At 42.2% G+C, this 26,499-nt stretch overlaps 1 protein-coding gene across 3 annotated transcripts in view; it reads left to right on the forward strand.

The window, feature by feature from the left end:
• The first annotated feature begins 9,309 nt into the window (after nucleotides 1-9,309).
• The window catches only part of INPP5F (inositol polyphosphate-5-phosphatase F), a 94,222-nt gene continuing 77,032 nt past the window's right edge, over nucleotides 9,310-26,499 (forward strand). Inside the window, exon 1 of one of the 3 annotated variants that reach the window (XM_070780939.1) lies at nucleotides 9,310-9,617. In XM_070780939.1, coding sequence (XP_070637040.1) covers nucleotides 9,521-9,617 — 97 coding nt within the window. In that variant the 5' untranslated portion in view covers nucleotides 9,310-9,520. The remainder of the gene's footprint in view (nucleotides 9,618-26,499) is intronic. The other 2 variants (XR_011564306.1, XM_070780937.1) reach the window with 2 other exon arrangements.

The following is a 26,499-nucleotide window of genomic DNA, read 5'->3' on the forward strand; positions in this document are numbered from 1 at the left end:
CTTTTCTGTATACAGTAACATTTGCAAGTTCCAGGGATTGGGCTCTGACATCTGATATCGGTATAGCTGGCTACAGGGGTTTAGACTGAGCTTTTACAGAAATGTCAGATGAGCAACCTAAAGTGGTCCAGCAGTAAGGCTGGAAGCCTTGCCTTCATCTAACTTAGTCTAGTCCTCCTGCCACTCAAGGTTGGGGTGGGTAGGGCAAGGCCTCTCAGTTTAGGCCTTCAGAGAATACTCTGAATGGACACTACCTGTTCCCTCCTTTCCATCTCTCCCATTTTGGAGAGTCTGTTGCCTGCCTTTCTTTCTTTACTTTTTATATTTATTTGTTTCTTCTGGCTGCACTGAGTCATTGTGGTGGCATGCAGGATCGTTAGTTGCAGGATTTGAACTCTTAGCTACAGCACGTGGGATCTACTTCCCTGAACAGGGATTGAACCAAGGCCCCTTGCGTTGGGAAAATGGAGTCTTAGCCACTGGACCACCAGGGAAGTCCCCTGTCTTCCTTTACTTCCCCTCCTGTCTGATGTCTCCCAGCTCCAGTTTTGAAAATTTCAACCCTTTCAAAAGATTAGGACCTACACTACCTCCCCAAATACCCATCACTTCAGGTTTCATCCTGTTGTGACTTAGAATGTTCTTCTCTTGGCTCTGGGTTGTGTTTGGGGGGCTGGTGGGGAGTGAGCCTGGGTGCCTGTGAACCAGGGGAGGACCTGGTGCCTTGCTTGCTTCCAGAGATTTCCTTGACCAGGTGTTGTGTGACCAGGTTCCTTCTGAATTCCACAAAGTGAAGTACACCTGGCACATGGAGTGTTATGTTTCTTCCAAAGACAGTCTAGTCTATTATCACAAGATGAAAACAATTTCTTCCTATTAATAGTACTTCGGGATCCACTCCCGGAACATCTGCAACCCTAGCATTATTGAATGAAAGACTTCTTCCTAGCTCTATTTTCATGATAAGGGCTCCATATTTAACTGGGAATAGCTCTCTCTGAGTCATTTGGGATGAATGGTGCTATCCTTGAACATACTGTTTCTGATCTCTAAATTTATCTCTTGATAGAAGTGTGTGTGTTAACAGCTACACAACTGTTAGTGGATTAGAGAATTAAGGGTGGGACTTTGCTGGACTTGGGGAATTAAGATCCTGCATGCCACATGGCATAGCCAAAAAACAAGAAAAAAAAAAAGACACAGAGAGAGATTTAGGGGTAAGAGAAAGTATATCCAAATTTAGAAAGAGGGGAGGGGCTACAGTGACGCAAGAGAATGACCAAAGGGGGAAAGGCAAATCAAGAGACAAAGAGCAGGCCCCAAATTCTCCTGGCATGTAGAGCATAGAACATTCTTTTATGCTAGTGTTGGGATCATGGTTTGTGGCACCGGAAGCTTTCCAACATATGGAGGTTCTTCTTTATAGAGAAGAATACAAAGTAATGAATACAGAATTATGCAGAGGGCTTTGGATGAAATCCAAAAGTCCTGAAAAGTGAAAGTGAAGTCGCTCAGTCATGTCCGACTCTTTGAAATCCCACGGACTGTAGCCTACCAGGCTCCTCTGTCCATGGGATGTTCCAGCAAGGGTACTCGAGTGGGTTGCCATTTCCTTCTCCAGGGGATCTTTTCAACCCAGGGATTGAATCCCGGTTTCCCGAATTGCAGGCAGATGCTTTACCATCTGAGCCACCAGGAAAGCCCCCAAAGTCCTGAAGCTTAATGTAAAATAAGTAAGCATCCAAGATATATATTATACGGTACAAGAAAACAGAGCCATTATTTTGGAATAACTTAAATGGAATACTAAAACAAAGTCCTGAAGCTTAAGTTTTATTAGCCCTAGGGCAGATCCTCTGTCTCTGGTGAGGAATTGTACAGTTAGGTCATGACAGATGGCTGTTCTCTTGCTTTCTGTACATGTCCCGCTTGACTAAGTCCTGCTTCTCTCATGTGATTATCCAATCCTCTTAATTTTAGGACTTAATGGGAACTGTCTACACGCTTGCCCCTGCTGCAGCCATTGGTTTGCCTGGTAACTGATAAACCAACCTGACATCAATCCTGTATCTATATACTGAATCATACATACTAACATATTTCATCTTTAGTATATATTAATATACGGGCTTCACAGGTGGTGCAGTGGTAAAGAATCTGCCTGCCAAAGCAGGAGACACAGGAGACTCGGGTTCCATCTCTGGGTTGGGAAGATCCCCTGGGGAAGGAAATGGGAACCCACTCCAGTATTCTTGCCTGTATATTCTCATGGACAGAGGAGCGTGGTAGTAGGGCTACCGTCTGTGGGGTAGCAGAGTCAGCCATGACTGAGCACAGACACATGTATGTTAATATATACATAGTAGGTATATCATATATGTGTTAAAATATATGTAATATGTTAGAAATCTCTCAGTTGAGGTCTAGAGGGAAAAACTTTACACATAAAGTACATTTTTTGAAAGTTATACAGTAAGAATTCTTTAACACTTTATAGCTTAGGACACTGTTTCAAAGACGAATTCCCTTAATCCTCACAATAAACTTGTGAAGAAAGTTATATATATATATTTTTTTATTAATTTATTTTTAATTTGAGGATAATTGCTTACAATATTCTGTTGGTTTCTGCCATACAGCAATAGGAATCAGCCATAGGTATATATATGTTCCCTCCCTCCTACCTCCCACCCCACCCCACCCCTCTATGTTGTCATAGAGCATCAGATTTGAGCTCCCTGCTTCATACAGCAAATTCCCACTGGCTATCTGTTTACATATGGTAATGTATATGCTTCCATGTTACTCTCAATTTGTCTTATGACAGTTTTGTATTTTATCTCTAGTCTACATAAGGGAAATTGACTTGGAGAGCTGGGAGATTTGCCCAAGTACATTAGGCTTCCATTAATAGGGGTAGTGGGCAGGGACCTAGGGCTCTGCTAGCTATCTGTTGGGGCTAGGATGGGGGTGAGGGTAGAGAGAACAAGGCAAAAGAGTTCATCTAAATTGCCTGCCTCCTGACACGGATCCTTCCTGTCTGTCTCTCTCCATCCCTTTGGACTTCTCAGTTCCAAGCTGGACAGACAGAACAGTAAGTAATTTGCTCCAAATAGGCCAGGTCGGCAGAAAACAAGGGGCTGGTGTTGCTTTAGGGAATGCCTTCAGATCCAGAGCTTGTCCATCTCTGCAGGCAGAGTTCCCCGAAGCTTGCTCTCCTCCTCTGAGACAGACTTCCAAACATGAAATCACAACAGAAAGAAAATCCAGATATTAGTCAGTGGCCTTTAAATGTAAAAGCCCCAGATAAAATTGCTTATGGGCCATGATTTTTTCCCATCCAAAATAAAAATAGTTTTACAGAATCCCAAGGGAGAAATAGGCCCATGCAGAAGTGATGGCATAGACTTTTTAGTGTCTGAGTGTCCCCAGCCTGTCCCCTTTTTCCCACAGCTGGAGAGCTAGCCAGTTTAGCCTTCTATTTTTCCCCCCTCTCCCACCCTCCAAGGAGGGCCAGACCTCTCTTTGGGAAATAAGCCTGAGTCACCGTGTGAGCATGCTCAGTTGCTCAGTCGTGTCCTACTCTTTGCAAGCCCACGGACTGTGTAGTCCGTCAGGCTCCTCTGCCCATGGAATTCTCCAGGCAAGAAGAGTGGGTTGCCATTCCCTTCTCCAGGGGATTGTCCTGACCCAGGGATCGAACCCAAGTTGCCTGCATTGCAGGAGGATTCTTTACCATCTGAGCATGCGCCTCATTAAAAACATTACCTTGGAGACTCTGCAAATCACACTGTATTATTCGCTGCCCCACTCTCCAACCCTATATACCCCTCACTCCCTACGCTCATCCAGTTGGGAGCACCCCAACACACACCCTTCACTGTGTTTCTGCAGGCTCTTTGAAGAATTGATGTAAAATTCAGGGTAAAGAATGGAGCAGTATTAGGAAAATCCAAACCCTCAATTTCCTTGTCACTAGTGCTACTCTCATGAAAAGGTGCAACACTGTGAGCGGTTATTATTTAACCAGCAGAAGAAACAATGGGTTGGAAATGCACTGGGCAGCTTTTCCAAAGGTGTACCAAATTTCTACAGTCTACAGTCCATGGGGTCGCAAAGAGTCGGACACGACTAAGCACACACACACAATTCCACCTCTACCCCACCCCCAGCCCTGTCGCCATTGTTTTCCCGTGCAGCACAAAGCCTTCTCTGAAAAACCTTTAAAATGACTATCTAACAGAAGGCATTATTGACAGTCGTTACTGATTTACAATGGTAAAGGCCCCAACAGGCCATCAGCTTGAGAATTACAATTGGCAGAGGCTGGACAAGCCACAGCTATTGCTGTGGTTTAAGTAAAGGTGCTAAAGGAAAAACTCTTCCTTATATTCTATTTAAAAGTGGATACAGGGCAGAAAAATGGCTTATATACTTAACCACAGCTCACTTTGACAGCATTTAAGGTGTTAGGAAAACTCAAAAATATTAAGTAGCGTGTGTAGAATAAAAAGAGCTATGCCCTGGATTCCTGACTTGTCAAGGCAAAAGGTTCTAAATCCTTAGGTAATAAGTTACCTAAAAATACGTTTTTGTGTGCGGTGGAAGAATATGTTTTAGACACACACATATTTAACTCTGTATTTTAGTTTGAGGCATTAAAAACACATTAAAAAATCAAAAGAATATACAGAAATATAAAGTGAAAATTAAGTTTCTATTCTCTTTCATGCCATTTCTGAGTGTCCCCCCCAAGCCCTATTCCCATTCCTCAAAGGTAATCACACTTCCTGTGTTTTGTTTCAGAAATGTTTTGGGCTTATAAAAACATAATATCTCTCCCACTCTCCCCATTAAAAGCCCAAGTGGGATACATTCAAGTCTCTCTGCAACTTGGACCTTTTCTATTTAACAGTATCTTTTTTTTTTTAAATTAGCTTATTTAGAACTCTCTAATTTTTAAGCTATTTTTAAAATTGAAAAATAAATGCATAACAGAGAGGAAGTGAGAGACAGCTGTTTTTGGACAAATATGAAATTATCACTGTAAAAGGCTAATTTTCTTTCCTCTGGAAGGAGAAAGACGAGATACAGAAAACACATTCCATTCCCTCCCCCCCTCAGCCCCCCCCCCGCCAACTCCCCCTCCCCTCACACACACACACACACACACACACACACACAAAAGCATCATCACTGGTTTAAACAATAATGTGGGTCCTTGACAAGTTTGTCAGACTGTGCAACTAAAAAGCAGAACTTATTAACCCCCAAAGTATAACAATGGAGGAGAGATCATCTTCTCTTTTAAACAAAAGTATCATTTAGACGAATGTTAACTGTTTCCAGAGGGACTTCAGGGACTTTCTTCTGGTGCTTCTCAAATGAACAATATTCAGTTCAGTTCACTTCATTTTAGTCACTCAGTCGTGTCCAACTCTTTGCAACCCCATGAATTGCAGCATGCCAGGCCTCCCTGTCCATCACCAACTCCTGGAGTTCACCCAAACTCATGTCCATAGAGTTAGTGATGCCATCCAGCCATCTCATCCTCTGTCGTCCCCTTTTCCTCCTGCCCCCAATCCCTCCCAGCATCAGTCTTTTCCAATGAGTCAACTCTTCACATGAGGTGGCCAGCGTATTGGAGTTTCAGCTTTAGCATCAGTCCTTCCAAAGTACACCCAGGACTGATCTCCTTTAGAATGGACTGGTTGGATCTCCTTGCAGTCTAAGGGACTCTCAAGAGTCTTCTCCAACACCACAGTTCAAAAGCATCAATTCTTTGGTGCTCAGCTTTCTTCACAGTCCAATTCTCACATCCATACATGACCACTGGAAAAACCATAGCCTCGACTAGACAGACCTTTGTCGGCAAAGTAATGTCGCTGCTTTTGAATATGCTATCTAGGTTAGTTGTAACTTTCCTTCCAAGGAGTAAGCGTCTTTTATTATATATGTTAAAGTTCCAAAATGGTTGTTACAATTTCCAGTTGTCCTTCATAAAGTTATGGGAGGAGATATGGCAGTCAAATCCAGGAAACATTGGTGATGATTGGTTAAATGTGAAAACTTGGCTTGTGAGTATCGTAGGCTCTTTATGGTCCCAACTGCTGACTGAAGAAATCAGCAGTCTCCTGACAGGCAGAATATACATTTAACAAATATATATCTTCTCTGGAAGATTTCTCATGTACAAATAAGACTGAAGAATGTTCTTGTAGACAAATAGCATACAAGACTGTAGACAAGTAGACAGAAGATGATGTTAAAAGCCCAATTTCACCATAGGACACTAGAATCTAATAAGAACCCTCAAATCTCAGAAACAGTAAATGTGAGAATGAAAGACAAATCAATAATCACAGTTGAGTCATTTACCATTATTATTTGTGTAAGTTTAACTATGTGGACACATGTCCTCACATTCACTGATTTTAAGGCTAGAAGAACACTCAGTGATCATCTCTTTTAAAAAAGTAAGGAAACCGACGCTATAATACAGAACAGGCTAGAACCTAACTTCCTAGTGGACATACTTAAATTAGTATAAATGTATGATACATGTAAAGATACATAATACACATGATGGTTATTCATTTTTAAAAAACAGCATCACATGAACCTTCTACCATAAACTGGGTGGCATCCTTCAAGTGCAAGAAGGTCTTGAATTAGGAAGTTGGAGGAGAGTGATGAAGGATGGGGAGACCAGCCAGGTCTGGTAGAGTTGGGAGCACCTGGCAGGTAAGCAGTATCCGAAGTTCAGGAAGTCTCTAGTGGACAAGGCAAGGCATCTGTGGCCGGAAACTGAGGGACAACATGAGAGACACAGTGTTTACTCTTTCCACTCACTCTGCTTGGCCAGGCCCTGCTACCAGGCCCAGGCTCCAGCTACCCCAAAGTCAAGCATGCTTTCAGAGTGAGAAGAACAGAGCCATGTGCATCTGCGTCAGATAGATTCCAGGAGCATCTTCAGCTTCTCTCTCTCTCTTAAGAGGTCTGCTTGTTAAACCTGGATTTACATACAGGTCATAAACCCCGTTCCTGGGTATTAGTTGATAACTGACAGGTGTGTTCTACTAAGCTGCTGTCAGGCAGATTTTTTCCAATTAATTTCATTTAAAACAGTGGTGCTTAATCCTGGCTACACATCAGAATACTCTGGGGAGCTTAGAGAAAGAAAATACTGCTGCCAGAGCCCATCTCAACTAAATTCTGCTTTAATTGTTCTGAGATCCATTGGTAAATTTGAAAAACTCCTTAGGTGATTCTAATAAGTAGCCAGCGCTGGAATCACTGATTTAAAACATCAGAGAAAGTTTCAATCAACTGATCAGTTGACTCAAAATGGTTACAGTAGCATTATTTTCTTCACATCTGGCAATATGATTAAAAAAATAATGAAGTAATTTGCAGAACATCCTGTCTTCTTAAGACTTTCTCACTATCTATTCCTTGTTGCTAAGGAAAGTCCACACATGACTGAATTCAATAATAAATCTGACACTGATGGTTCCACCGAATCTTCACCATCTTACTGCCATTATCTTCTTTGTCCAACTCATCTCATTTGCCATAGTAATCACTCCTTTTGACCTGCAGGCTGAACTGTTTGGGCAGTCCAAAAGCCATAGTACTTATCAGAGATTCCAGGAGAGTTTGTCATCCTGGGACTTTCTGTGCTATGAAAATTCAACAGAGAAATCAGTGTGGACTGGAATAATTAGTAATCTGGAACTCCTTCCTACTTTTGGGGCCTCTCACTTTTATCTGCTGCTGCTACTGCTAAGTCGCCTCAGTCGTGTCCAACTCTGTGCGACCCAATGGACAGCAGCTCACCAGGCTCCCCAGTCCCTGGGATTCTCCAGGCAAGAACACTGGAGTGAGTTGCCATTTCCTTCTCCAATGCATGAAAGTGAAAAGTGAAAGTGAAGTCGCTCAGTCGTGTCCGACCCTCAGCCCCCATGGACAGCAGCCTTCCAGGCTCCTCCATCCATGGGACCCTCCAGGCAAGAGCACTGGAGTGGGGTGCCATTGCCCTCTCACTTTTATCTAGCAGAAGGTTAAAAGAATTGCCTTTCTCTTCTACCTTTTGTTTGTTTTACTTGTTTTTTCCTTCATCCTTTTTAAGGCATTAGAAAAGGCAGGAGATAGGCCTAGAAAGACTCTAGTTCAGCACCATCTGAGACCAAGACATCTTCCCAAGATCATACAGCTAGATCACCCCTAGAGTGGGACATGGAACTGGGGATCTGACTCCCAAGCCCCATTCTGTTCAATAGACCACCTGGCCTTTCAAGAGAGATCAGATATTTGGGAGGGTCTCCATCTTCCACAAGATGTTCTCCAGACATCTCATCCCTGTCAAAATAGACCCCTTTTATTTCCTTGACATTAAGTCTTCTCACATGCATCCTTCTTAATTCGGGACATGATAGCTTATGAACTTTGCTCTCTTCTGCCTCGTTATTAGAGCCCTGTTTAGTATTCTTGCCTGGAGAATCCCAGGGACAGAGGAGCCTGGTAGGCTGCTGTCTATGGGGTCGCACAGAGTCGGACACAACTGAAGCGACTTAGCAGCAGCAGCAGCTGCTAATACTTAATTTCTATTGTTACATGCTTCTTGTTGATTTGCATTTATTGAATGTTTGCTGTTGTCAAATGTCACAAGGTTCTAAGAGGAAATTCCAAAAGAGAAGACGCTCCCGCTCGGAGGAGGAGAGTCTGGTTCCGGATAGACCCCTGCAGCCAGCCCTATGGGTCGCATTTCCCAGCTCTCCTAAGTCTGGGTCTTTGCGGGCAGCTCAGGCCCGGGAACGAGGGGATTTCAGGCTGTATTTGGGGATTGGGCCTGGCTTTTCTCAGAGCTGGTGAAAGTAACAAATAACCTGACGCATAGGAAGGAGAGGAGGTCCCAGGAGGGGGCTTCTGCCCCAAAGGCCGCAGAGCAGCTGCGCTGCCAGACTCAACCAGGCCCGAGGTTCTGACCGTATCAGCCAGGGGAGGGACAGAGGGCCAGCCAGGGGCGGGGCTTGAGAGGAGTTGTAGGAGAAGGGGGCTGCCCGGAGGGGAGAGAAGAGGCAGGAGGAAGAGCCTCGAGGGAGGAACCAGGAGGAGAAAGCCAGAAGAAACCAGTGAAAAAGGCCGCGGGAAAGGGCAGCAAGAGGAACCGAAAGGTGAACTAGGCGAAAGGGGCGGGGAGGAAACGGGGAGGGGGCGGAGCCTGGGGGAAGTCGGGGGAGTGGCCGGGAAGGGGTGGGGCGAGGAGGAGCCAGGGGAGGTGCCGGGGGCGGGGCCGGGAAAGGGGCGGAGCCGGGGAGAGGCCTCCAAGGCCGCCGCCGCCGCCCGGGCGCGTTCTCCACCCGCGGGTCGGGCAGCCGGGGCGCTTCCTCAGCCGCCGCTCCCTGAAGCGCGCGGGCTCAGGCGGCCCCGGCCAACGAAGACTGCCCGTGCGAGCCGCCGCCGCCGAGCCGCGGGCGCACCGGAGCCGCCGCCGCCTCCCTCGGCGTCCGGGGCCGGCATGGAGCTCTTCCAAGCTAAGGACCACTACATCCTGCAGCAGGGCGAGCGCGCGCTGTGGTGCAGCCGCCGCGACGGCGGCCTCCAGCTTCGACCGGGTGAGGCTGGCGGCGGGGGGCGGGGGTCGCCCTGGGCGGGTTGGCGGGGGCCGGTGAGGGGGCGCGGCCGGGCCCCTCAGCCGGAGGCTGCGGATCGGGCGCCGCCGGCGGCCGTGGCGGGCGGGGCGGGCGCGAGCGAGGGCGCGAGATCTGTCATTATTTCCTGAGGGGAGGGAGCGCTCGCCGGGCCCCTGCCCCTCCGCGGGGGACAAAGGGCCGGCGACCCTCGCCCCTCCGAGCGCGCTTCCGCGTCGAGATCCGCTCCGCTGTCCGGAGAGAGGGGAACCTGGGATGAGGCGCCCGCAGTCAGGGTCGGGCCGGCGCCCACCAGAAAGTTCGGGTGAGGTGCGCCTGGCTTTAAAGGCCGCCTCCTCTCTGGAGTGCCCTCTGACCCTCCTTCCGGGCAAGTTCTGGGTTCGAATCCCGGTCGCGCCAGTTTCCGTAGAAAGTCCTGCAGGAGCTTCAGTCCCTGTTGACATCTCTGTGTTTCTGGTCCCTTATCATTATGGGCATGGCTTCATTCTGATTACCTCATAAGCACTCGATTTACAGCACCTTTAAAAAAATTTTTAGTATTACAATTAACCTGTAATGTTCAACTTTTAATGTTTATATGTGACTCAGTATTGTGCGACACAGTCTCGTGGGTCCGTGTTTCGGTGTCGTGTAAGCTGTCATGATATGCCTCACTCTACAACATTAGTTTGCGTTAGGAAAACTAGGTCACAGTGGTGAGTTAAGCAGGACAGTCCCTGCCCTCAGAGAGCTGACAGTCCAGGGGGCGGTCCTCTGGAGGGGCTCAGTAGCCCCTCCCCGTCGAGGGTGCCGGTCCTTTTTCCTAATCACCGCAGAGATCTTTCCTTTTAGGAGATGTGAGAGAATAGAGTTCTTTAAGGAAATCGCGAGAGCATTTCGAGTTTACCTGTAGTTCTTGTGTGTAATCTAGACAAAGAATTACATGGTATGAATTGGAAAGTATGAAAGGTACAAATCAACCTTTTGTATATATCATAGCAGTTACCGTATATAGGAGGGTTTCCAAGGATTTGATCCCTTATTATTCCCAATCTTCACAACAACCTTACCAGGCAGGTGGTGGTATCCTCATTTTCAAGTGAGGAGACAGGTGTGAAAGGTTGAGTAACTTGCTGGAGGTCACAGAGAGGAGAATTGGCCCCCAAGACACTTGCTGACCGGTTCTACTACTTGTCTTGGAAGCTCTGGTGGTTGATTTGCTAGAGCAGTGAAGGAGAACTTAGCTGTTTTCCGCCCCCCCCGCCCCTAGTTTTGGGGTGTATTTTCTTGCTATTACATTTTATTTCCTCAATTCAGAATGGAAGAGAAACTACTGCACCCAGATAAGGCTCTTGATAATCTTGAGACAGACGGTGTTGTAGATAGGCTAATTTTGGCCAGTCTCCAGTCATTCTTTTCTGTTTTTCCTGATTTGATCATTTGCCTGGTCTTTCCCCCCATCCCTGCCCCCAATGTTTGGGGAAGGCTTCAAGTGCAAACTGAGGGAAGGTAGATTGCAAAATTCTCTAGGCTGCCAAAGAGCCAGCTCTTTGGATTCTAAGAGCTTAAAATTAACTATTTCAGCTGGATAGAACTTGACATCATCTTTAACTCACTTCTGCACTTCATTTCCTCAGCTATAAAATGAGGGTTTGACTTTTTTGGTCTTTGTACATAATGAAACGTTTTTCAAACAATGCCAGTTTAAGTGTTTGGTATACCTCTTTGAGGACGAGAATTGACGTGTTTCATGGAAAACACTCAGGAAATCTCTAGGTCACTTGTGTATCAGTATTGATACAGAATTGAGGCAGATATTAGTAGAGGTGGGCGTGGTTGTCTCCATTTCTAGGGCTACTCTCTCCTTTTCTCTCAGCCCCTAAGATTTATAGAGATGAACCAGACTGGTGGAATTACGTGAAAGGAGATAAGTCCTCTAAATAGACGACTTTAAGTGAATTATTTGTCATTCTGTTTGGTTTGTGTTCATTTCTTGTACACAGAAACCTGTCCAGTCCTAATAGCTTTAGGGATAAGTTGCTTCCCTCAAGTGAAGTAAGTCAGCCCTCTTCCAGGGTTTCCTTGGTGGTTCAGATGGTAAAGAATCTGCCCCCAGTGTGGGAGACCTGGGTTTGATCCCTGGGTCGGAAAGATCCCACAGAGAAGGAAATGGCTACCCACTCCATTATTCTTGCCTGGAGAATCCTATGGACAGAGGAGCCTGGCGGGCTACAGTCCATGGGATTGCAAAGAGTCGGACACGATTGAGCAATAAATGCTGATACTGATTAGAGATAAGTTGCTCCCCTCAAGTGAAGTAAGTCTACTCTTATAGGGTGCTGGCTAGTAGCTTACCTTTCTAGTGGAAGAATACTTAAACCCATATTTCTGAGCTGAGGAAGCTCAAACGGGCTATAGGCTTAAGACTTTAAGGAAAGTTAAGGGAAACCTGGGCCTAGATTTTGAATTAAGCTATGTAATTTGAGTTACCATTTATGTATCCAAAATCCCTATCAGAAGGCAAATTAACTTTTTTTCTGAGTAAATTGGTTGTAGTCTTGGCAATTAGGTTTATCTCACTTCTTAGGATATAGCCAACCACAGACTAAAGTAGACCAAAAATACAGAGGAAGGAAGAGGCCATTATCTTACAGAAAAGCCTGTTTTGATCTTCAGGTGTTCAAGTACATATAGCAAGCAAATAAAGAACCTCATGCTCTTGACTTTAAATAGTTTATCCTATCTAGTACTCAAGAGCCTTTCTAAAGAGTGACCAAAGAATAATGAGCCAGCTCATTGGAAAAGACCCTGATGCTGGGAAAGAGTGAAGGCAAAAGGAGATGGGGTCAGCAGAGGGTGAGATAGTTGGATGGAATCACTGACTCAGTGGAGACGAGTTTGAGCAAACTCTGGGAGATAGTGGAGGACAGAGGAGCCTAGTGTGTTGCAGTCCATGGGGTTGCAAAGAGTTGGACATGACTTAGCAACTGTACAACAACTACAAAATGGAATAATGGCTTTTTAATTGTTATCAGATCTCTGTACACTAACTTAAAATTCTCCATTTTATTGGATCATTTCCCTCTGCTTTTACAGCCAGTTTTGCTGTTGTTTGTAACTAAAGCATTTATGATCTTTCATAGTTTCTTATTGATTATTCAACTGAATATATTACTAGCCAGCTCCCTTTTGTTTCTAAAGGGCAGTATCATAAAACCAAAAGAGCCTGTGAACATTGTGATTTTTATGTTTGTGGCTATTGAACAACCTGAAACAGTACTCTTTTCTAGTGGTATCAGACGGATCATTATTGATACTTAAGGTTAAAATGATCATTTTCTTAGCTTTGAATGTTTGTTACTGTTGGTCTCTTTTCCTTATTTTGTAAGATCCAGTTTGGGTGCCACCCCTTCTCTGTGCTCACCACACTCTGCATTCCTGGGGCAGAATTATTGGTCACCTTTTTGTGTTTCCAGGTGTTTTATACACTTGGTACACATTTTGTTTGTAGCTCTTAACTGCTTCATATGAAAATAGTTTTCTTCTTCCCCAGTGGACAGAGCATTCCTCAAGCAAGGACTTTATTCTGCTTATCTTGGTATCTCTGAGCTTGAGTGTTAGGACATAGAAGGCATTTTTGGTTGAGTTGAACTGAGTTAAATTAAGTCCAGGTTTTCTCTCAGTAATATCATTGTCATAAATATAGGATATTGTGTTATACTCAGTCATTTCAGGGACTATTTTGAATATCTTCTAACTGGGGTGGAAAATCTCTGTCCAGCTGAATAAGGACATAAATGTGAGGAAAGATGCATTTCCGCTTGTGATGTTTTTCTGATTTAATGTCACTTAGAAAAATTCTTTGTGATGGTATTCCTTATTTTCTTCTTTAATGTTGTTTACATTTTTTCTTCTAAAGAGTTGAATATTTTTTCTGGTGTTTCCATTCTTTTAAGTATAATGTGTAGTCTGGGATCATACTTAGAACTGCTTTTTGGGTTAGGGGCTTCCCTGGTGGCTCATGCGGAAACCTGAATTCTATTCCTGGGTCAGGAAGATCCCCTAAAGAAGGGAATGGCTACCCACTCCAGTATTCTTGCCTTGAGGATTTCTCGGACAGAGGAGCCTGGCGGCCGACAATCCATGGGGTCATAGAGAGTCGGACACGACTGAACGACTTACCCTTTCACTTTTTCACTATGTCTCTCTCAGGGTAATGGCCACCAGAGGAAAGTATTTAGTTTTATTTTTAACCAGGGAAAATGGTAAAGTACTGTGTAAACATTCAGTAATCTTCTGAGAGTGGAGTTTCACTATCTGAGAATAAGGGCTGTAATTTAAAGACTTAAAAAGCAATGTAATACAGTCCACCGTTGGGGAAGGGTGATATGGTCTTATCTCTTTAATCTTAAAATTGCTTCCACTTGTCCTTGTAGGTTGTTCTGATAGAGAGTGTTATATAATTTACTGCTGTGTATTGCTTCATTCTGAGATGAAGTGACCACAAAAAGATGGTAGAGCATGTCATACACGTAACATTCATAAGCATGTAAACTATTTAGAGATGAAACTCGGATAAATACTGGTGAACGGTTATTGGGGGGGATGCTAGTTATCTGTTAGAATGCACAGAAGCATAAAAATGTGTTCATGTTTTTCCTAGTTATTTTTTGATAATGACATATTTAATATGTCATGAAAACTTTTTTGAATGAGAGATTAGCTACAGAACTGACATCTAAATAGAACTTTTATCTCCTTTGCAAAATTATATTTTATGAAACTGTTCAGTTAAGCATTTTGTGTTATTTAGTATTTACTTTGAAAAAAATTTTAACTTTACCTTTTAAAAAAATCATGTTTACTAAAAATTCACAAAGCACCATGACAAAATATAATAGGGCATTTTAATTTAACAATTAGTTGTTAAATATATTGTAAAAATCTTTTAAACCAATTTTGTTGCTGTTGAATAATCAGTTTTTTCTGGTGTCTGTAGTTTTCAGTTTCTTTTAAAGCTTACCAGGTTTATACCTTGAACACTTCTTACCCCATATTTTATATTTCTAACAGGTCAGCAGTTGGATTGAGATCTGTAAACTTATTTTATGAATATTTATTGTTACACATGCAAAGTAGAAAACACATCTTTCCAAAAACTTTCACCCTTTCTTTGGCTTTCAAAAAAAATAGTCTTTGTAGGGTGAATGATGACAGTTTTCAGAATCAAGTTTTACAGATAGAGGGAAGTTTTTGTCAGCTAAGATTAATAGTAGGTAATAACACTCTGTGACAACCTAGAAAGTTGGGAGGTGGGAGGGAGGTTCAAGAGTGAGGGGACGTATATATACCTATGGCTGATTTGTGTTGATGTATGGCAGAAACCATACATGACTTCCCTGGTGGCTTAGAGGTTAAAGCGTCTGCCTGCAATGTGGGAGACCTGGGTTCGATCCCTGGGTCGGGAAGATCCCCTGGAGAAGGAAATGGCAACCCACTCCAGTATTCCTGCCTGGAGAATCCCATGGACGGAGGAGCCTGGTGGACTACAGTCCATGGGGTCGCAAAGAGTCGAACACAACTGAGCGACTTCACTCACTCACTCAACTCATGGCAGAAACCAACATAATATTGTAAAGCAATTATCCTCCAAGTAAAAATAAATGCATTAAAAATAGTAGCTAATAACAGCAGCTTTTATTTATTATTTTTCTGAACCAGACACTGTTCTAAGCCCTGTATGTGTACTGTTTCATGTCATCCTCACAATAAAATTTAGTTTTTTCTAATTCTTATTTTACAGGGACAGAGAAGTAATTTGCCCAAGTTTAAAGAATAAGAGGGAGAGCCAGACTTCCAACTCCATACTGACTCCAAAGCCAAGTTTTTCTCAATATTGACAAAAATGTTTTATAAACCTTTCTACCTTCTTGACTGCAAAGTTATAGGATTTATATATATATTTAATAATATTTATTTATGGCTGTGCTGGGTTTTCATTACTGCGTGGGCTTTTCTCTAGGTGCACAAGCCTCAGTGGTTGTGGCTCCTGGCCGCAGTCATTGTGTTACCAGGGGCTTAGTTGCTCCGTGGCATGTGGAATCTTCATAGATCAGGGATGGAACCTGTGTCTCCTTCGTTGGCAGGCGAATTCTTTACCACTGAGCCACCAGGGAAGCCCTGGGATTTATATTTTTATGGGGAATATCTGAAACATTTGTAACAACCATACTCATTATCATGTAGTCTATGTAGAGAATAAAATAGCCTCTCAAATGTCAAAGTATGCTCATTGAGGAAGGATCTATGGATCGATAGAATAAAAGAATGATAATGGGACTACTGGCTCTTGGACATTTCACCTGTCCTGACTCTTTTCTTGTAAAACTAGTTTATATAGTTACAGGGAATATTGTTTTTGTAATAGATTGACTAGTTTTTCCAGTTATGGTCAGTTTATCAGGTTTCTCAAGTTTTTAGAACATTTGGGGGTTGGGGAGGGAATAGATAGAGGGAAGATCTTGAAGCAGAAACACTGATAAGTACTGGATGGGAACTATTTCAGCTGGTGATGAGCAACCTGAAGCCTTCCCAGTCTAGCTTTGCAAGAGTTCCAGATCCAGTTTCACAGACATCCTTTCAGAGCACATAAAGCAGAGAGGGAATGGAGGAGGAAAAGTCTTTAGGGCACCCGCCCCCGAAAAGGGGAGGGACTTTCCTAGCATCACTGACTCCGAGATGCTTATGTTCTGACCAGGCCATGACAGCAGAGACCAGGACTTGCCAAAGGCTGGCTTCAGAGGAGAGGCAATATGCAGGCCTTTAGGGCAGAGCGTGAACGTGTCAGGAACCAGGGTGCCCAGAGAGCTTGGTCTTTCCAGAATGTGACTACATTGATGCTGTTCCAGGATGTCCAGCCGTATGGCTTCCCTTGTCCCACCTGGCCAGCCTGACTCAGCCCACTCAGGGAGAGGGAGATGGAGATTCATTACTGTGTCCCTCCACGTGGCCCACTGCTGGTCTTCTGTAAAAATGGTAGGAATGAATTGAAGTAAGTCTAGTTTCTGGTTGACCCCACGTATCTTGAGCAGCAAAGAGGTTGTTGTGAGGATTAAATAGAGAACATAAGAACAGAGGACTAAAATGCTACTGTCTGAAGCAGCTTTTTAAAAGATGCCAATTTCTCATCATTTTATTCAGGAAAGGGAGGAATCTGAATTTTAGTTCTGTGGGATTCAACAGATCTTTTTTTGTTTTTAAATGAAAATAAATGAGACCCAAAGACATTTTTTATTTTTCTCTAGCTGGCCCTATGTCCAAAAAATTGCTTGTTGCTGATTTTGGTTTTTATGATTTATGACAAAATTAGCTGATATATTTGCAAATAGATACAAGGCTATTGGAAAATCAAACTAATTTGGGTATAGTATTGATTGAGTGTATTCTCAGAGCCATAGTCTATCCTTGGTGTGGTTTTCTGGGGATTTAAATGTATTAGGTCTTTATATTGGTGGGAATGCAAACTAGTACAGCCACTATGGAGAACAGTGTGGAGATTCCTTAAAAAACTGGAAATAGAACTGCCTTATGGTAGATGGGAGGCTCGGCCGGCGGGGGCAGGGGCCGCGCAGCCGGGGAGTTTCAGGAACTGGAGGAGCGGGGCGGCGGCTGGAGTCGCCCAGAAAAAAAAAAAAAAACTGCCTTATGATCCAGCAATCCCACTGCTGGGCATACACACTGAGGAAACCAGAAGGGAAAGAGACACGTGTACCCCAATGTTCATCGCAGCACTGTTTATAATAGCTAGGACATGGAAGCAACCTAGATGTCCATCAGCAGATGAATGGATAAGAAAGCTGTGGTACATATACACAATGGAGTATTACTCAGCCATTAAAAAGAATACATTTGAATCAGTTCTAATGAGGTGGATGAAACTGGAGCCTATTATACAGAGTGAAGTAAGCCAGAAGGAAAAACATAAATACAGTATACTAACGCATATATATGGAATTTAGAAAGATGGTAACGATAACCCTGTATGAGAGACAGCAAAAGAGACACTGATGTATAGAACAGTCTTATGGACTCTGTGGGAGAGGGAGAGGGTGGGAAGATTTGGGAGAATGACATTGAAACATGTAAAATATCATGTAAGAAACGAGATGCCAGTCCAGGTTCGATGCACGATACTGGATGCTTGGGGCTGGTGCAGTGGGACGACCCAGAGGGATGGTATGGGGAGGGAGGAGGGAGGAGGGTTCAGGATGGGGAACACATGTATACCTGTGGCGGATTCATTTTGATATTTGGCAAAACTAATACAATTATGTAAAGTTTAAAAATAAAATAAAATAAAAGAAAATGTATTAGGTCTTTATAAGCTGTATTATTATCTCTTTGTGCACCTTTTTGTAAGCTGTATTATTCCTGTTCACATGTTTTAAGATATGACCTTTTACAATCTAACAAACACAAGTCTAAGAAGTAACAGTAGTGTTTTAGAAAGTGAAAATCACTCAGTCGTGTCTGACTCTTTGTGACCCCATGGACTGTAGCCCGCTCCTCTGTCCGTAGAATTCTCCAGGCAAGAACACTGGAGTGGGTTGCCATTTCCTTTTCCAACAATGTCTTAGAATCTCTAACAAATTACTCCTTAGCTGGGTTAAGTCATAATCATATGTGTCAGCTGACCGTAAGTGAGCTGAGAATGTTTGAATTAGATTATGTTTACCAAAAATAGAGAAATAATACATTACTTTATTACCAGTAGCTGTTGATAATACATTAAGTGATATTGAAGTAGTATTTAAAAGGTGAGGGCTAACACTGAACATTCAGCATCATAGTACATCACAACACATAGTGGTAGTATCTTAATTAAATCCCATGCTCTGTTAAGATGGCTCATTTTCTGGTTGCTTCGAGACCCTTAAAGCAACTGCTATCATTCACAAAAAAGCATCCTCTCCTGACAGCTTTCTTTGAGGCTGGTTGAAGGAAGTACAGGTTGATTTTAGGTCAGTATTCCATGTGTTTTCTCTTAAGTTACCTCATTTTAATTGCAGATTCTTTCAAATTTAACCTTGAATTTCTTTAACTTTATAGTGGGATATTTAAAAATAGAAAGTGCATTATTTTATCTTTATGAACATTTATGAATCTTATTCTTTGAAACCACATTTTTACTTATACTGAACTTCAAATTCCAGTTTCTGCAATGGTCAACATACATAATTTGAAATAGTCCTAACATCTAACTGAAATGTTGGGGCATTTTAAATATGCTACAGTGCTCTTAATTTTAGCAGTTTGCATGTATAATATTAATGATTCTTCATGGTGTCATTCATACATTGTTTTTATGCCAGATATAAACATTCTTCTCCCCATTTCCAGCATAATGGTCCTCCCCTCCCCCAGGAAACAGTTGTGGTGGGCAGAACAAAGAATTTGGCAGAAGTTCTAATTTGCTACTCTCTCTCTGGGCACTTGTTTTTCTTGACTTCCAGGATTCATCTCTTGTAGCTGTATTTATCCCCCTTTGCCGGAGAAGGCAATGGCACCCCACTCCAGTACTCTTGCCTGGAAAATCCCATGGACGGAGGAGCCTGGTAGGCTGCAGTCCATGGGGTCGCTGAGGGTCGGACACGAATGAGCGACTTCGCTTTCACTTTTCAATTTCATGCATTGGAGAAGGAAATGGCAACCCCCTCCAGTGTTCTTGCCTGGAGAATCCAATCCCAGGGACGGGGGAGCCTGGTGGGCTGCCGTCTATGGGGTCGCACAGAGTCGGACACGACTGAAGCGACTTAGCAGCAGCAGCAGCACCTTTCAAAAACTCCCCACCCCAGCAACTAATTTAGTATTCTATTTTGTTCTCCATCCAAATTATATTACGTCTGAAATTCTGTTAAGTCATTTACTTATTATTTCAACAAACCTTTATTGAAGATCTGACTTCTAGGCATTGTGCCTGTATAAAAAGTTGGATAAAATATTCTCTCTGCCCTAGCCCAGGTAGTGGTCCAACAAGAGAAAGCCATACATAGGATTCTAGAGTGACAAAATCCCTTGGACTGCAAGAAGATCAAACCAGTCAATCCTAAAGGAAATCAGTCTTGAATATTAATTGAGAGGACTGATGCTGAAGCTGAAACTCCAATACTTGGGCCACCTGATGCGAAGAACTGACTCTTTGGAAAAGACCCTGATGCTGGGAAAGATCGAAGGCAGGAGGAGAAGGGGACAACAGAGGATGGGATGGTTGGATGTCATCACCGACTTGATGGACATGAGTTTGAGCAAGCTTTGGGAGTTGGTGATGGACAGGGAAGCCTGGTGTGCTGCAGTCCATGGGATCGCAAAGAGTCAGACACCACTGAGCAACTGAATTGAACTGACTGAGAGTGACAGATACTGTGATAGAGCTGAGTTCAGTGGGAGATTTTAACTGGGTCTTGACATTCAAAGCCTCTGCTTTTTTCTAAGATAATGCAAATATATTTTTCTCCCTAATAAAGAAATGGGAAGAAGGGAGTTCTTTGATTCCATGAAGTTCCTTCCAGCTGTAAATAGTCTGTGATTATTTCTTATCTAAGAGTGGAAAGTCTTGAAAGAAACTGTCTATGTGACTAGTGAACTTTAATGGATTTTTTTTTTTTTTGTCTTGCCAGAAATAACTTTGTATGCACAGTGCCTTGGTTCTAACTAAGTACTCAAAAAAAAAAAAAAAAAATTATGGGGATGAATAGTGCCTAACTGGCCAGACTGAAATAGTACAGGTTCTCCCCTGTACTCCCACCCCCACAGAACACTCTGCTGTGGCCCCTGCTTGATCTAGAAGCGGTTCTTGACTTGAGGCCAATTAAAATAGACCTGCTGGTGTGTTTGAAGGTAGAGCTTTTTGGTGGTAAGGACCTATGGTATCAGAATGACTATACAGACAATCCTAGATGGAAGAGAATAAGTTTTGAACAGTTTTTGGGAAAGCTAGGAAGTTATTTAAACACTGACAGAGACAAAGGTTACTTCTGTTTTATGTTCAGAGTGCTAATTTTATGCTATTTTAATCTGTTACCAGCTCTAAAATGAGCTAAGGAAAATACCAATTGTTAGCTCCCCTGTGCTCTTATGTAGCTCTCAAATCCTATTTCTGAAAGTCATATTGTTCTGAAGAACAGTTTTTGGGAGAGCAGAGGTTAGGAGTGCATCACAACACACTGCCGTGTTTCTTGGGTGATGCCTTATGAATTTGTTATCCAAAGGTTTAGCTAAGCCTTCTTTGGACTGGTTATATTTTCAGTTTCCTAAGGTAATGAGTTGGGAAAGTTGTCATTTAAGCTTGTACTTCCCTTCATTTATTTTCAAACTGTGTCTTTTCAATCTCTCTGCCCTATACTGGTATTCTGAATGTACTGTAAAGCCCACATCTTTTATAATCTTATATATATTCATCAGATCCTCTCAGGACCTAAGTCTTTTTCTTTAGTTGTCCTCTGTCCTTTTTTTGAGTTGCACCGGGTCTTTCTTGAGATGTGACAATTAGAACTTTATACTTCAAATAGAGAATCATAACAATTTTTAGTTTGGATAGTATAGAGTTAAAAATTTTTTTTAACTATTTTTACTTATTTATTTGACTGCCCCAGGTCTCAGTTGCAGCATATGGGATCTAGTTCCCTGACCAGGGATCAAACCCTGGGCCCCCTGCATTGGGAGCATGGAGTCTTAGCCACTGGACCACCAGGGAAATCCCCCTAAAAAAAACAATTTTTATTGAAGTATAGTTGATTTACAATGTTATGTTAATTTCTACGGTGTAGCAAAGTGACTCAGTTATATATTCTTTTTTTATATTCTTTTCCATTATAGTTTTTCACAGGATATTGAATGATTCCTATGCTCTACAGTAGGACCTTGATGTTTATCCATCTTGTATATATCCTAGTTTGATGCAGGGTTGAGAAGATCCCCTGGAGGAGGGCATGGAAACTCTTTCCAGTATTCTTGGCTGGAGAATCCCATGGACAGAGGAGCCTGGCGGGCTACAGTCTATAGGGTCGCACAGAGCCAGACATGACTGAAGCAACTTAGCATGAACGCATGCATGCATATATTAGTTTACATTTGCTAATTCTAAACTCCCAGTGCTTCCTTTTTCCACCCCTCTTCTGACAGCCACAAGTCTTTTCCTCTGTGTTGGAGTCTATTTCTGTTCCGTAGATTTGTTCGTTTGTGTTGTATTTTAGATTGCACATATAAGTGACATCAAATGGTATTTGTATTCTCCTTCTCTTTCTGACTTCCTTTGCTTAGTGTGATAATCTCTAGGTCCATCCATGTCGTAGTCCATGGTATTTATATATACACCACATCTTTTTATAACCATTCATCTGTTAACGGGCTTTCAGGTTGTCTCCGTGTCTTGGGTATTGTAAATAGTGCTGCTGTGAGCATAGGGGTGCCTGTGTCCCTTTGGGTTATAGTTTTGTCAGGATGTATGCCCAGGAGTGGCTTACTGGATCATATGGCAACTGTATTTTTAGTTTTTTGAGGAACCTCCATGTTCTTTTCTATAATAGTTGCAGCAATTTACATTCCAATCAACAGTGTAAGAGGGTTCTCTTTTCTCCATACTCTCTCCAACATTTGTTATTTGTAGACTTTTTAATGATGGCCGTTCTGACCTGTGTGAGGTGGTACACCTTCTTGTAGTTCTCTAATAATTAGTGATGTTAAGGATCTATTCACATGCCTCTTGGTTACCTGTACGTCTTCTTTGGAGATGTGTCTATTTAGAACTTCTGCCCAAAAAAACACTTCCAAATATCCTTCGTGATCAAAACTTTGTAGCCCTGTTGCTGCACTGTAATTATTAATAAATCCCTGTTTTAATGGAGAAGTCTAGAAATTCTTAGGATCCCTTTTCTTGGTATGTATCTCATCTTTTAACTATTCTGAGGTTTTTTTTTTTTGTTTTTCTATTTTTCCCTTAGGGTTACTTTTTTAAATGTATATTTTTTTTATATTAGCTTAACCAGCTTTTGCCAGTTCATTGTATTATGAGCTCTTTCTGCAGTTTATGGTACTTAATTATATGAAAATAGTTCAAAGCTGTATATGGACAGGCATCATCTTTGAATCAGACTGGTAGGATAAAACTAAGCTACTAATGCAGAGTCCAACTAGTAGCCTATAATCAGTTTGACCTGTAATTCTCAACCTAGCTTACCTTAGAATCATCTGGAAGAAATTTACAAAATACCTATGCCTGGGCCCCACCCTGACCAGCAGAGTCAGACTCTCCAGGTGTGGGGCCCAGGCATCAGTATTTATAAAGCTCCCAGATGACGACAATGATGGCCAGGGTCCAGGGCCACTGAGCTGGAGTTGACACTAGGAAAGCAGCAGCTGCTAGAACTTTTAAATTGGATTAGCTCTTTAGCTTGCTGAATGCTGGAAAATAATTACTGTTAGAGTTGAGAGAAATGTATATCAAATTTTGCATTTATAAGAAGGCAACCGAATCAGATTACTCCTTAACCTTTTCTTCTGGCCTAATTAAATTTTGAGAATTGAAGTATGGATGAGCTAACCACTGGACCTTCTAGTTCCTCATTGTAGAACCCTTTCCCTCATCTGTTTGACTTTGGCGTTGGTAATTGCCTTTTCAGAGCAATAATACCATTTGTCTTTAGCAGGAAATGAAACGAGTCAGATTATGTATGCATACCTTGGACCTTTTTTTTTTTTTTTTGACACGAGAGAAACTTCAGCAGCTGTGCAAAGCCCAGGGCTGTTCTTGGGCTCAGAGAGCAACATCAGTTATGGCTCTTGGAATGAGTGACTCATGCTGTCTGCAAGCACACAGTACTTAATCACTTGTTTTCTGTATACCAGGAGGAGGAGGGCACATGAAAATAGAAGCCATGGACTGCCAAATGGGATCTGAAATAAGAGTGGAAATGTTGACCTAATGGGTCAGACAGTTGAGCTTATGACAAAATACTTATGTTTTGTGTCTATGTTCCTTTAATGATTTCACTTATTAAAATTTGTCATTATTTCCCAAACCCTACGCTTTTGTAATTTGTAAGCAACTCTACTCTTTGCTAGATAATTTTGATAATCCTAAAATTTAAAACCTATTTACAAACTTCAAATGTTTCTTTTTTGAAATTGTGTGCCACGTTGGAATATGCCTTTCAAAGGAAGGATTAGAAAGCAGTACATTTGTTGGAGCAGATAAATTACCTGGCTATTCTTTGTGGAAGGACAAGCCCACTGGCCATTTTCACTGCCATTCCCATGCCTTCTGCCTCCATGTAACCATTAATAATGGTGACAGGGTGTCCATTAACAAGCATATGCTAAGTTACTGCATGCAATCCATGGGGTCGAAAAGAGTTGGATGCAACTGAACTGAAGCTACTACATATGCTTAGACCAATATGGTTTATACTGATCTCTATGTGAACACCCTGCTAGTGCTTTTATTTTTATTTCCTTAGTAACAAAATAAAAACTACACACATATTTTGAAGTGTCTATTGTGTGTTAGACACTGTACCAGGCATAAAGTCATAGCAGCTCAAAAAGACACACTTAGCCTCCCTTCTTGTGCCAGTTACGTATCCTGCTTCAGACCTTCCTCCACTGGCTTGTCTCTTGTCTCGTTATTGGCTTGAGAAACTGTGAGCACTTCTTAGAGATTTTAAGATAATTTAAAGTTTCCTGAATTTTAGTTGTCTTTCATTGTTAGAAATCACATGAGAAATCATCATTTATTACATTTATTGAAAGAGAAACGCTTTTATTATTAAAAGTACCCACCTAGCAGAGACTTGTGTTTTGGGACTTTTCTTATTTTTTAATATTTATTTTTAATTGGAGGATAATTACTTTACAATGTTGTATTGATTTCTTTTGTACAGCAGTGTGAAGCAGGAGTTGACTCATTGGAAAAGACTCTGATGCTGGGAGGGATTGGGGGCAGGAGGAGAAGGGGACGACAGAGGATGAGATGGCTGGATGGCATCACCGACTCAATGCACATGAGTTTGGGTGAACTCTGGGAGTTGGTGATGGACAGGAAGGCCTGGCGTGCTGCAAGTCATGGGGTCGCAGAGTCAGACACGATTGAGCGACTGAACTGAATTGTACTGAGCCTCCCTCCCCGTCCCCCATCTCACCCTCTGTCGTTACAGAGCATCTTCCCACTGGCTGTCTGTTTTACACGTGGTAATGTATATATTTCAGTGGTACTCTCTTAATTTGTTCCATCTTTTCCTTCCCCTTCTGTGCCCAGAAGTCTGTTCTCTCTATCCATGTCCCTATTCCTGCCCTGCAAATAGGTTCACCAGTAACATTTTTCTAGATTCCGTATATATTTATTTTCTCTCTTTCTGACTTACTTTACTCTGTATAACAGGGGTCTAGGTTCATCCACCTCAGTTTAGCTGACTAAAATTTATTCCTTTTATGGCTGAGTAATACTCCTTTGTGCGATTCATGGGGTCGCAAAGAGTCGGACACGACTGAGGGACTGAACTGAACTGAATACTCCTTTGTATATATGTACCATAACTGCTTTATCCATTCATCTGTCGATGGACACATAGGTTGCTTCCATGTCCTGGCTATTGTAAATACTTATGCAATGAACATTGGGGTACACACATATTTTAGAATTGTGGGCTTTTTTCAGGGTATAGTCTCAGTAGTGGGATTGCTGGGTCGTATGGTAGTTTTATACTTAGTTTAAGGAATGTCCATACTGTTCTCCACAGTGACTGTATCAATTTGCATTCCCACCCACAGTGGTTCCCTTTTCTCCAAATCCTCTCCAGCATTTATTGTTTGTAGACTTTTTGATGATGGCCATTCTGACCAGTGTGAGATGATACTTCATTGTAGTTTTGATTTGCATTTCTCTAATCAAGAACAGTGTCAAGGGACTGTCTTTTAAAACAGCAAAAACTTAGGATGTTAGTCTTATTAAAAGTCAAAGACAATAAGCAGTTGGTGGGAGAAGATTTCCAATTCACTCTTCCATGCTTGTTCCTATTTACCTGTTCATCTGGTAAGGTAACCATAAACGGTTCAGTAGCCGTTGAATGAGTCCCTGTTGTGTGTCAAACCCTGTGCTAGGCTGCAGGCATACATCCCATCCTTCCACGAACAACAGCCATGTAATTGATCTGCTGCAACAAATGTATTGTTTCCTAATCTTCTTTTGAAAAGTATATTCTGTAAACAAAATAGGTCTAGAATTAAATTGATAGAAAAATTGAGACTTGATAGTCTTCTTTTTGAGTCTTTAGGAGTCTTTTAATTGGTAAGTTGAAATTTTACATTTATTATAATTAATAACAACAACACTGCTTCTTACTCATCTTTTCCATTTATTGTGCTTTTCTCAGTTTTTTGTTTTTTGGTTCTATCACCTTTTACTGTGTTCCACTGGGTAGTATGATTTTTATTTTATTTTGTTTTTGTTTTTTGGATGGTGTGAAATTTTTCAGATGCCTTTCTGTTGCTGATTAGAAGTTACCCATCCTGTTTTTCATTCTTGTGTTTCTCAGAAATTCAGACCAGTACTTATTTTCACATATACAACTGAAGTCTACTGATGTCTGTAGCATATTAAAAAGCAGAGACAGTACTTTGCCAACAAAGGTCTGTCTAGTCAAAGCTATGGTTTTTCCAGTAGTCATGTATGGATGTGAGAGTTGGACTATAAAGAAAACTGAGCGCTGAAGAATTGATACTTTTGAACTGTGGTGTTGGAAAAGACTCTTGAGAGTCCCTTGGATTGCAAGGAGATCCAACCAGTCCATCCTAAAGGAGATCAGTCCTGAATATT

The sequence above is a fragment of the Bos indicus genome, chromosome 26 (genome assembly GCF_029378745.1).
Source record: "Bos indicus isolate NIAB-ARS_2022 breed Sahiwal x Tharparkar chromosome 26, NIAB-ARS_B.indTharparkar_mat_pri_1.0, whole genome shotgun sequence".
NCBI classification, from domain to species: Eukaryota; Metazoa; Chordata; class Mammalia; order Artiodactyla; family Bovidae; genus Bos; species Bos indicus.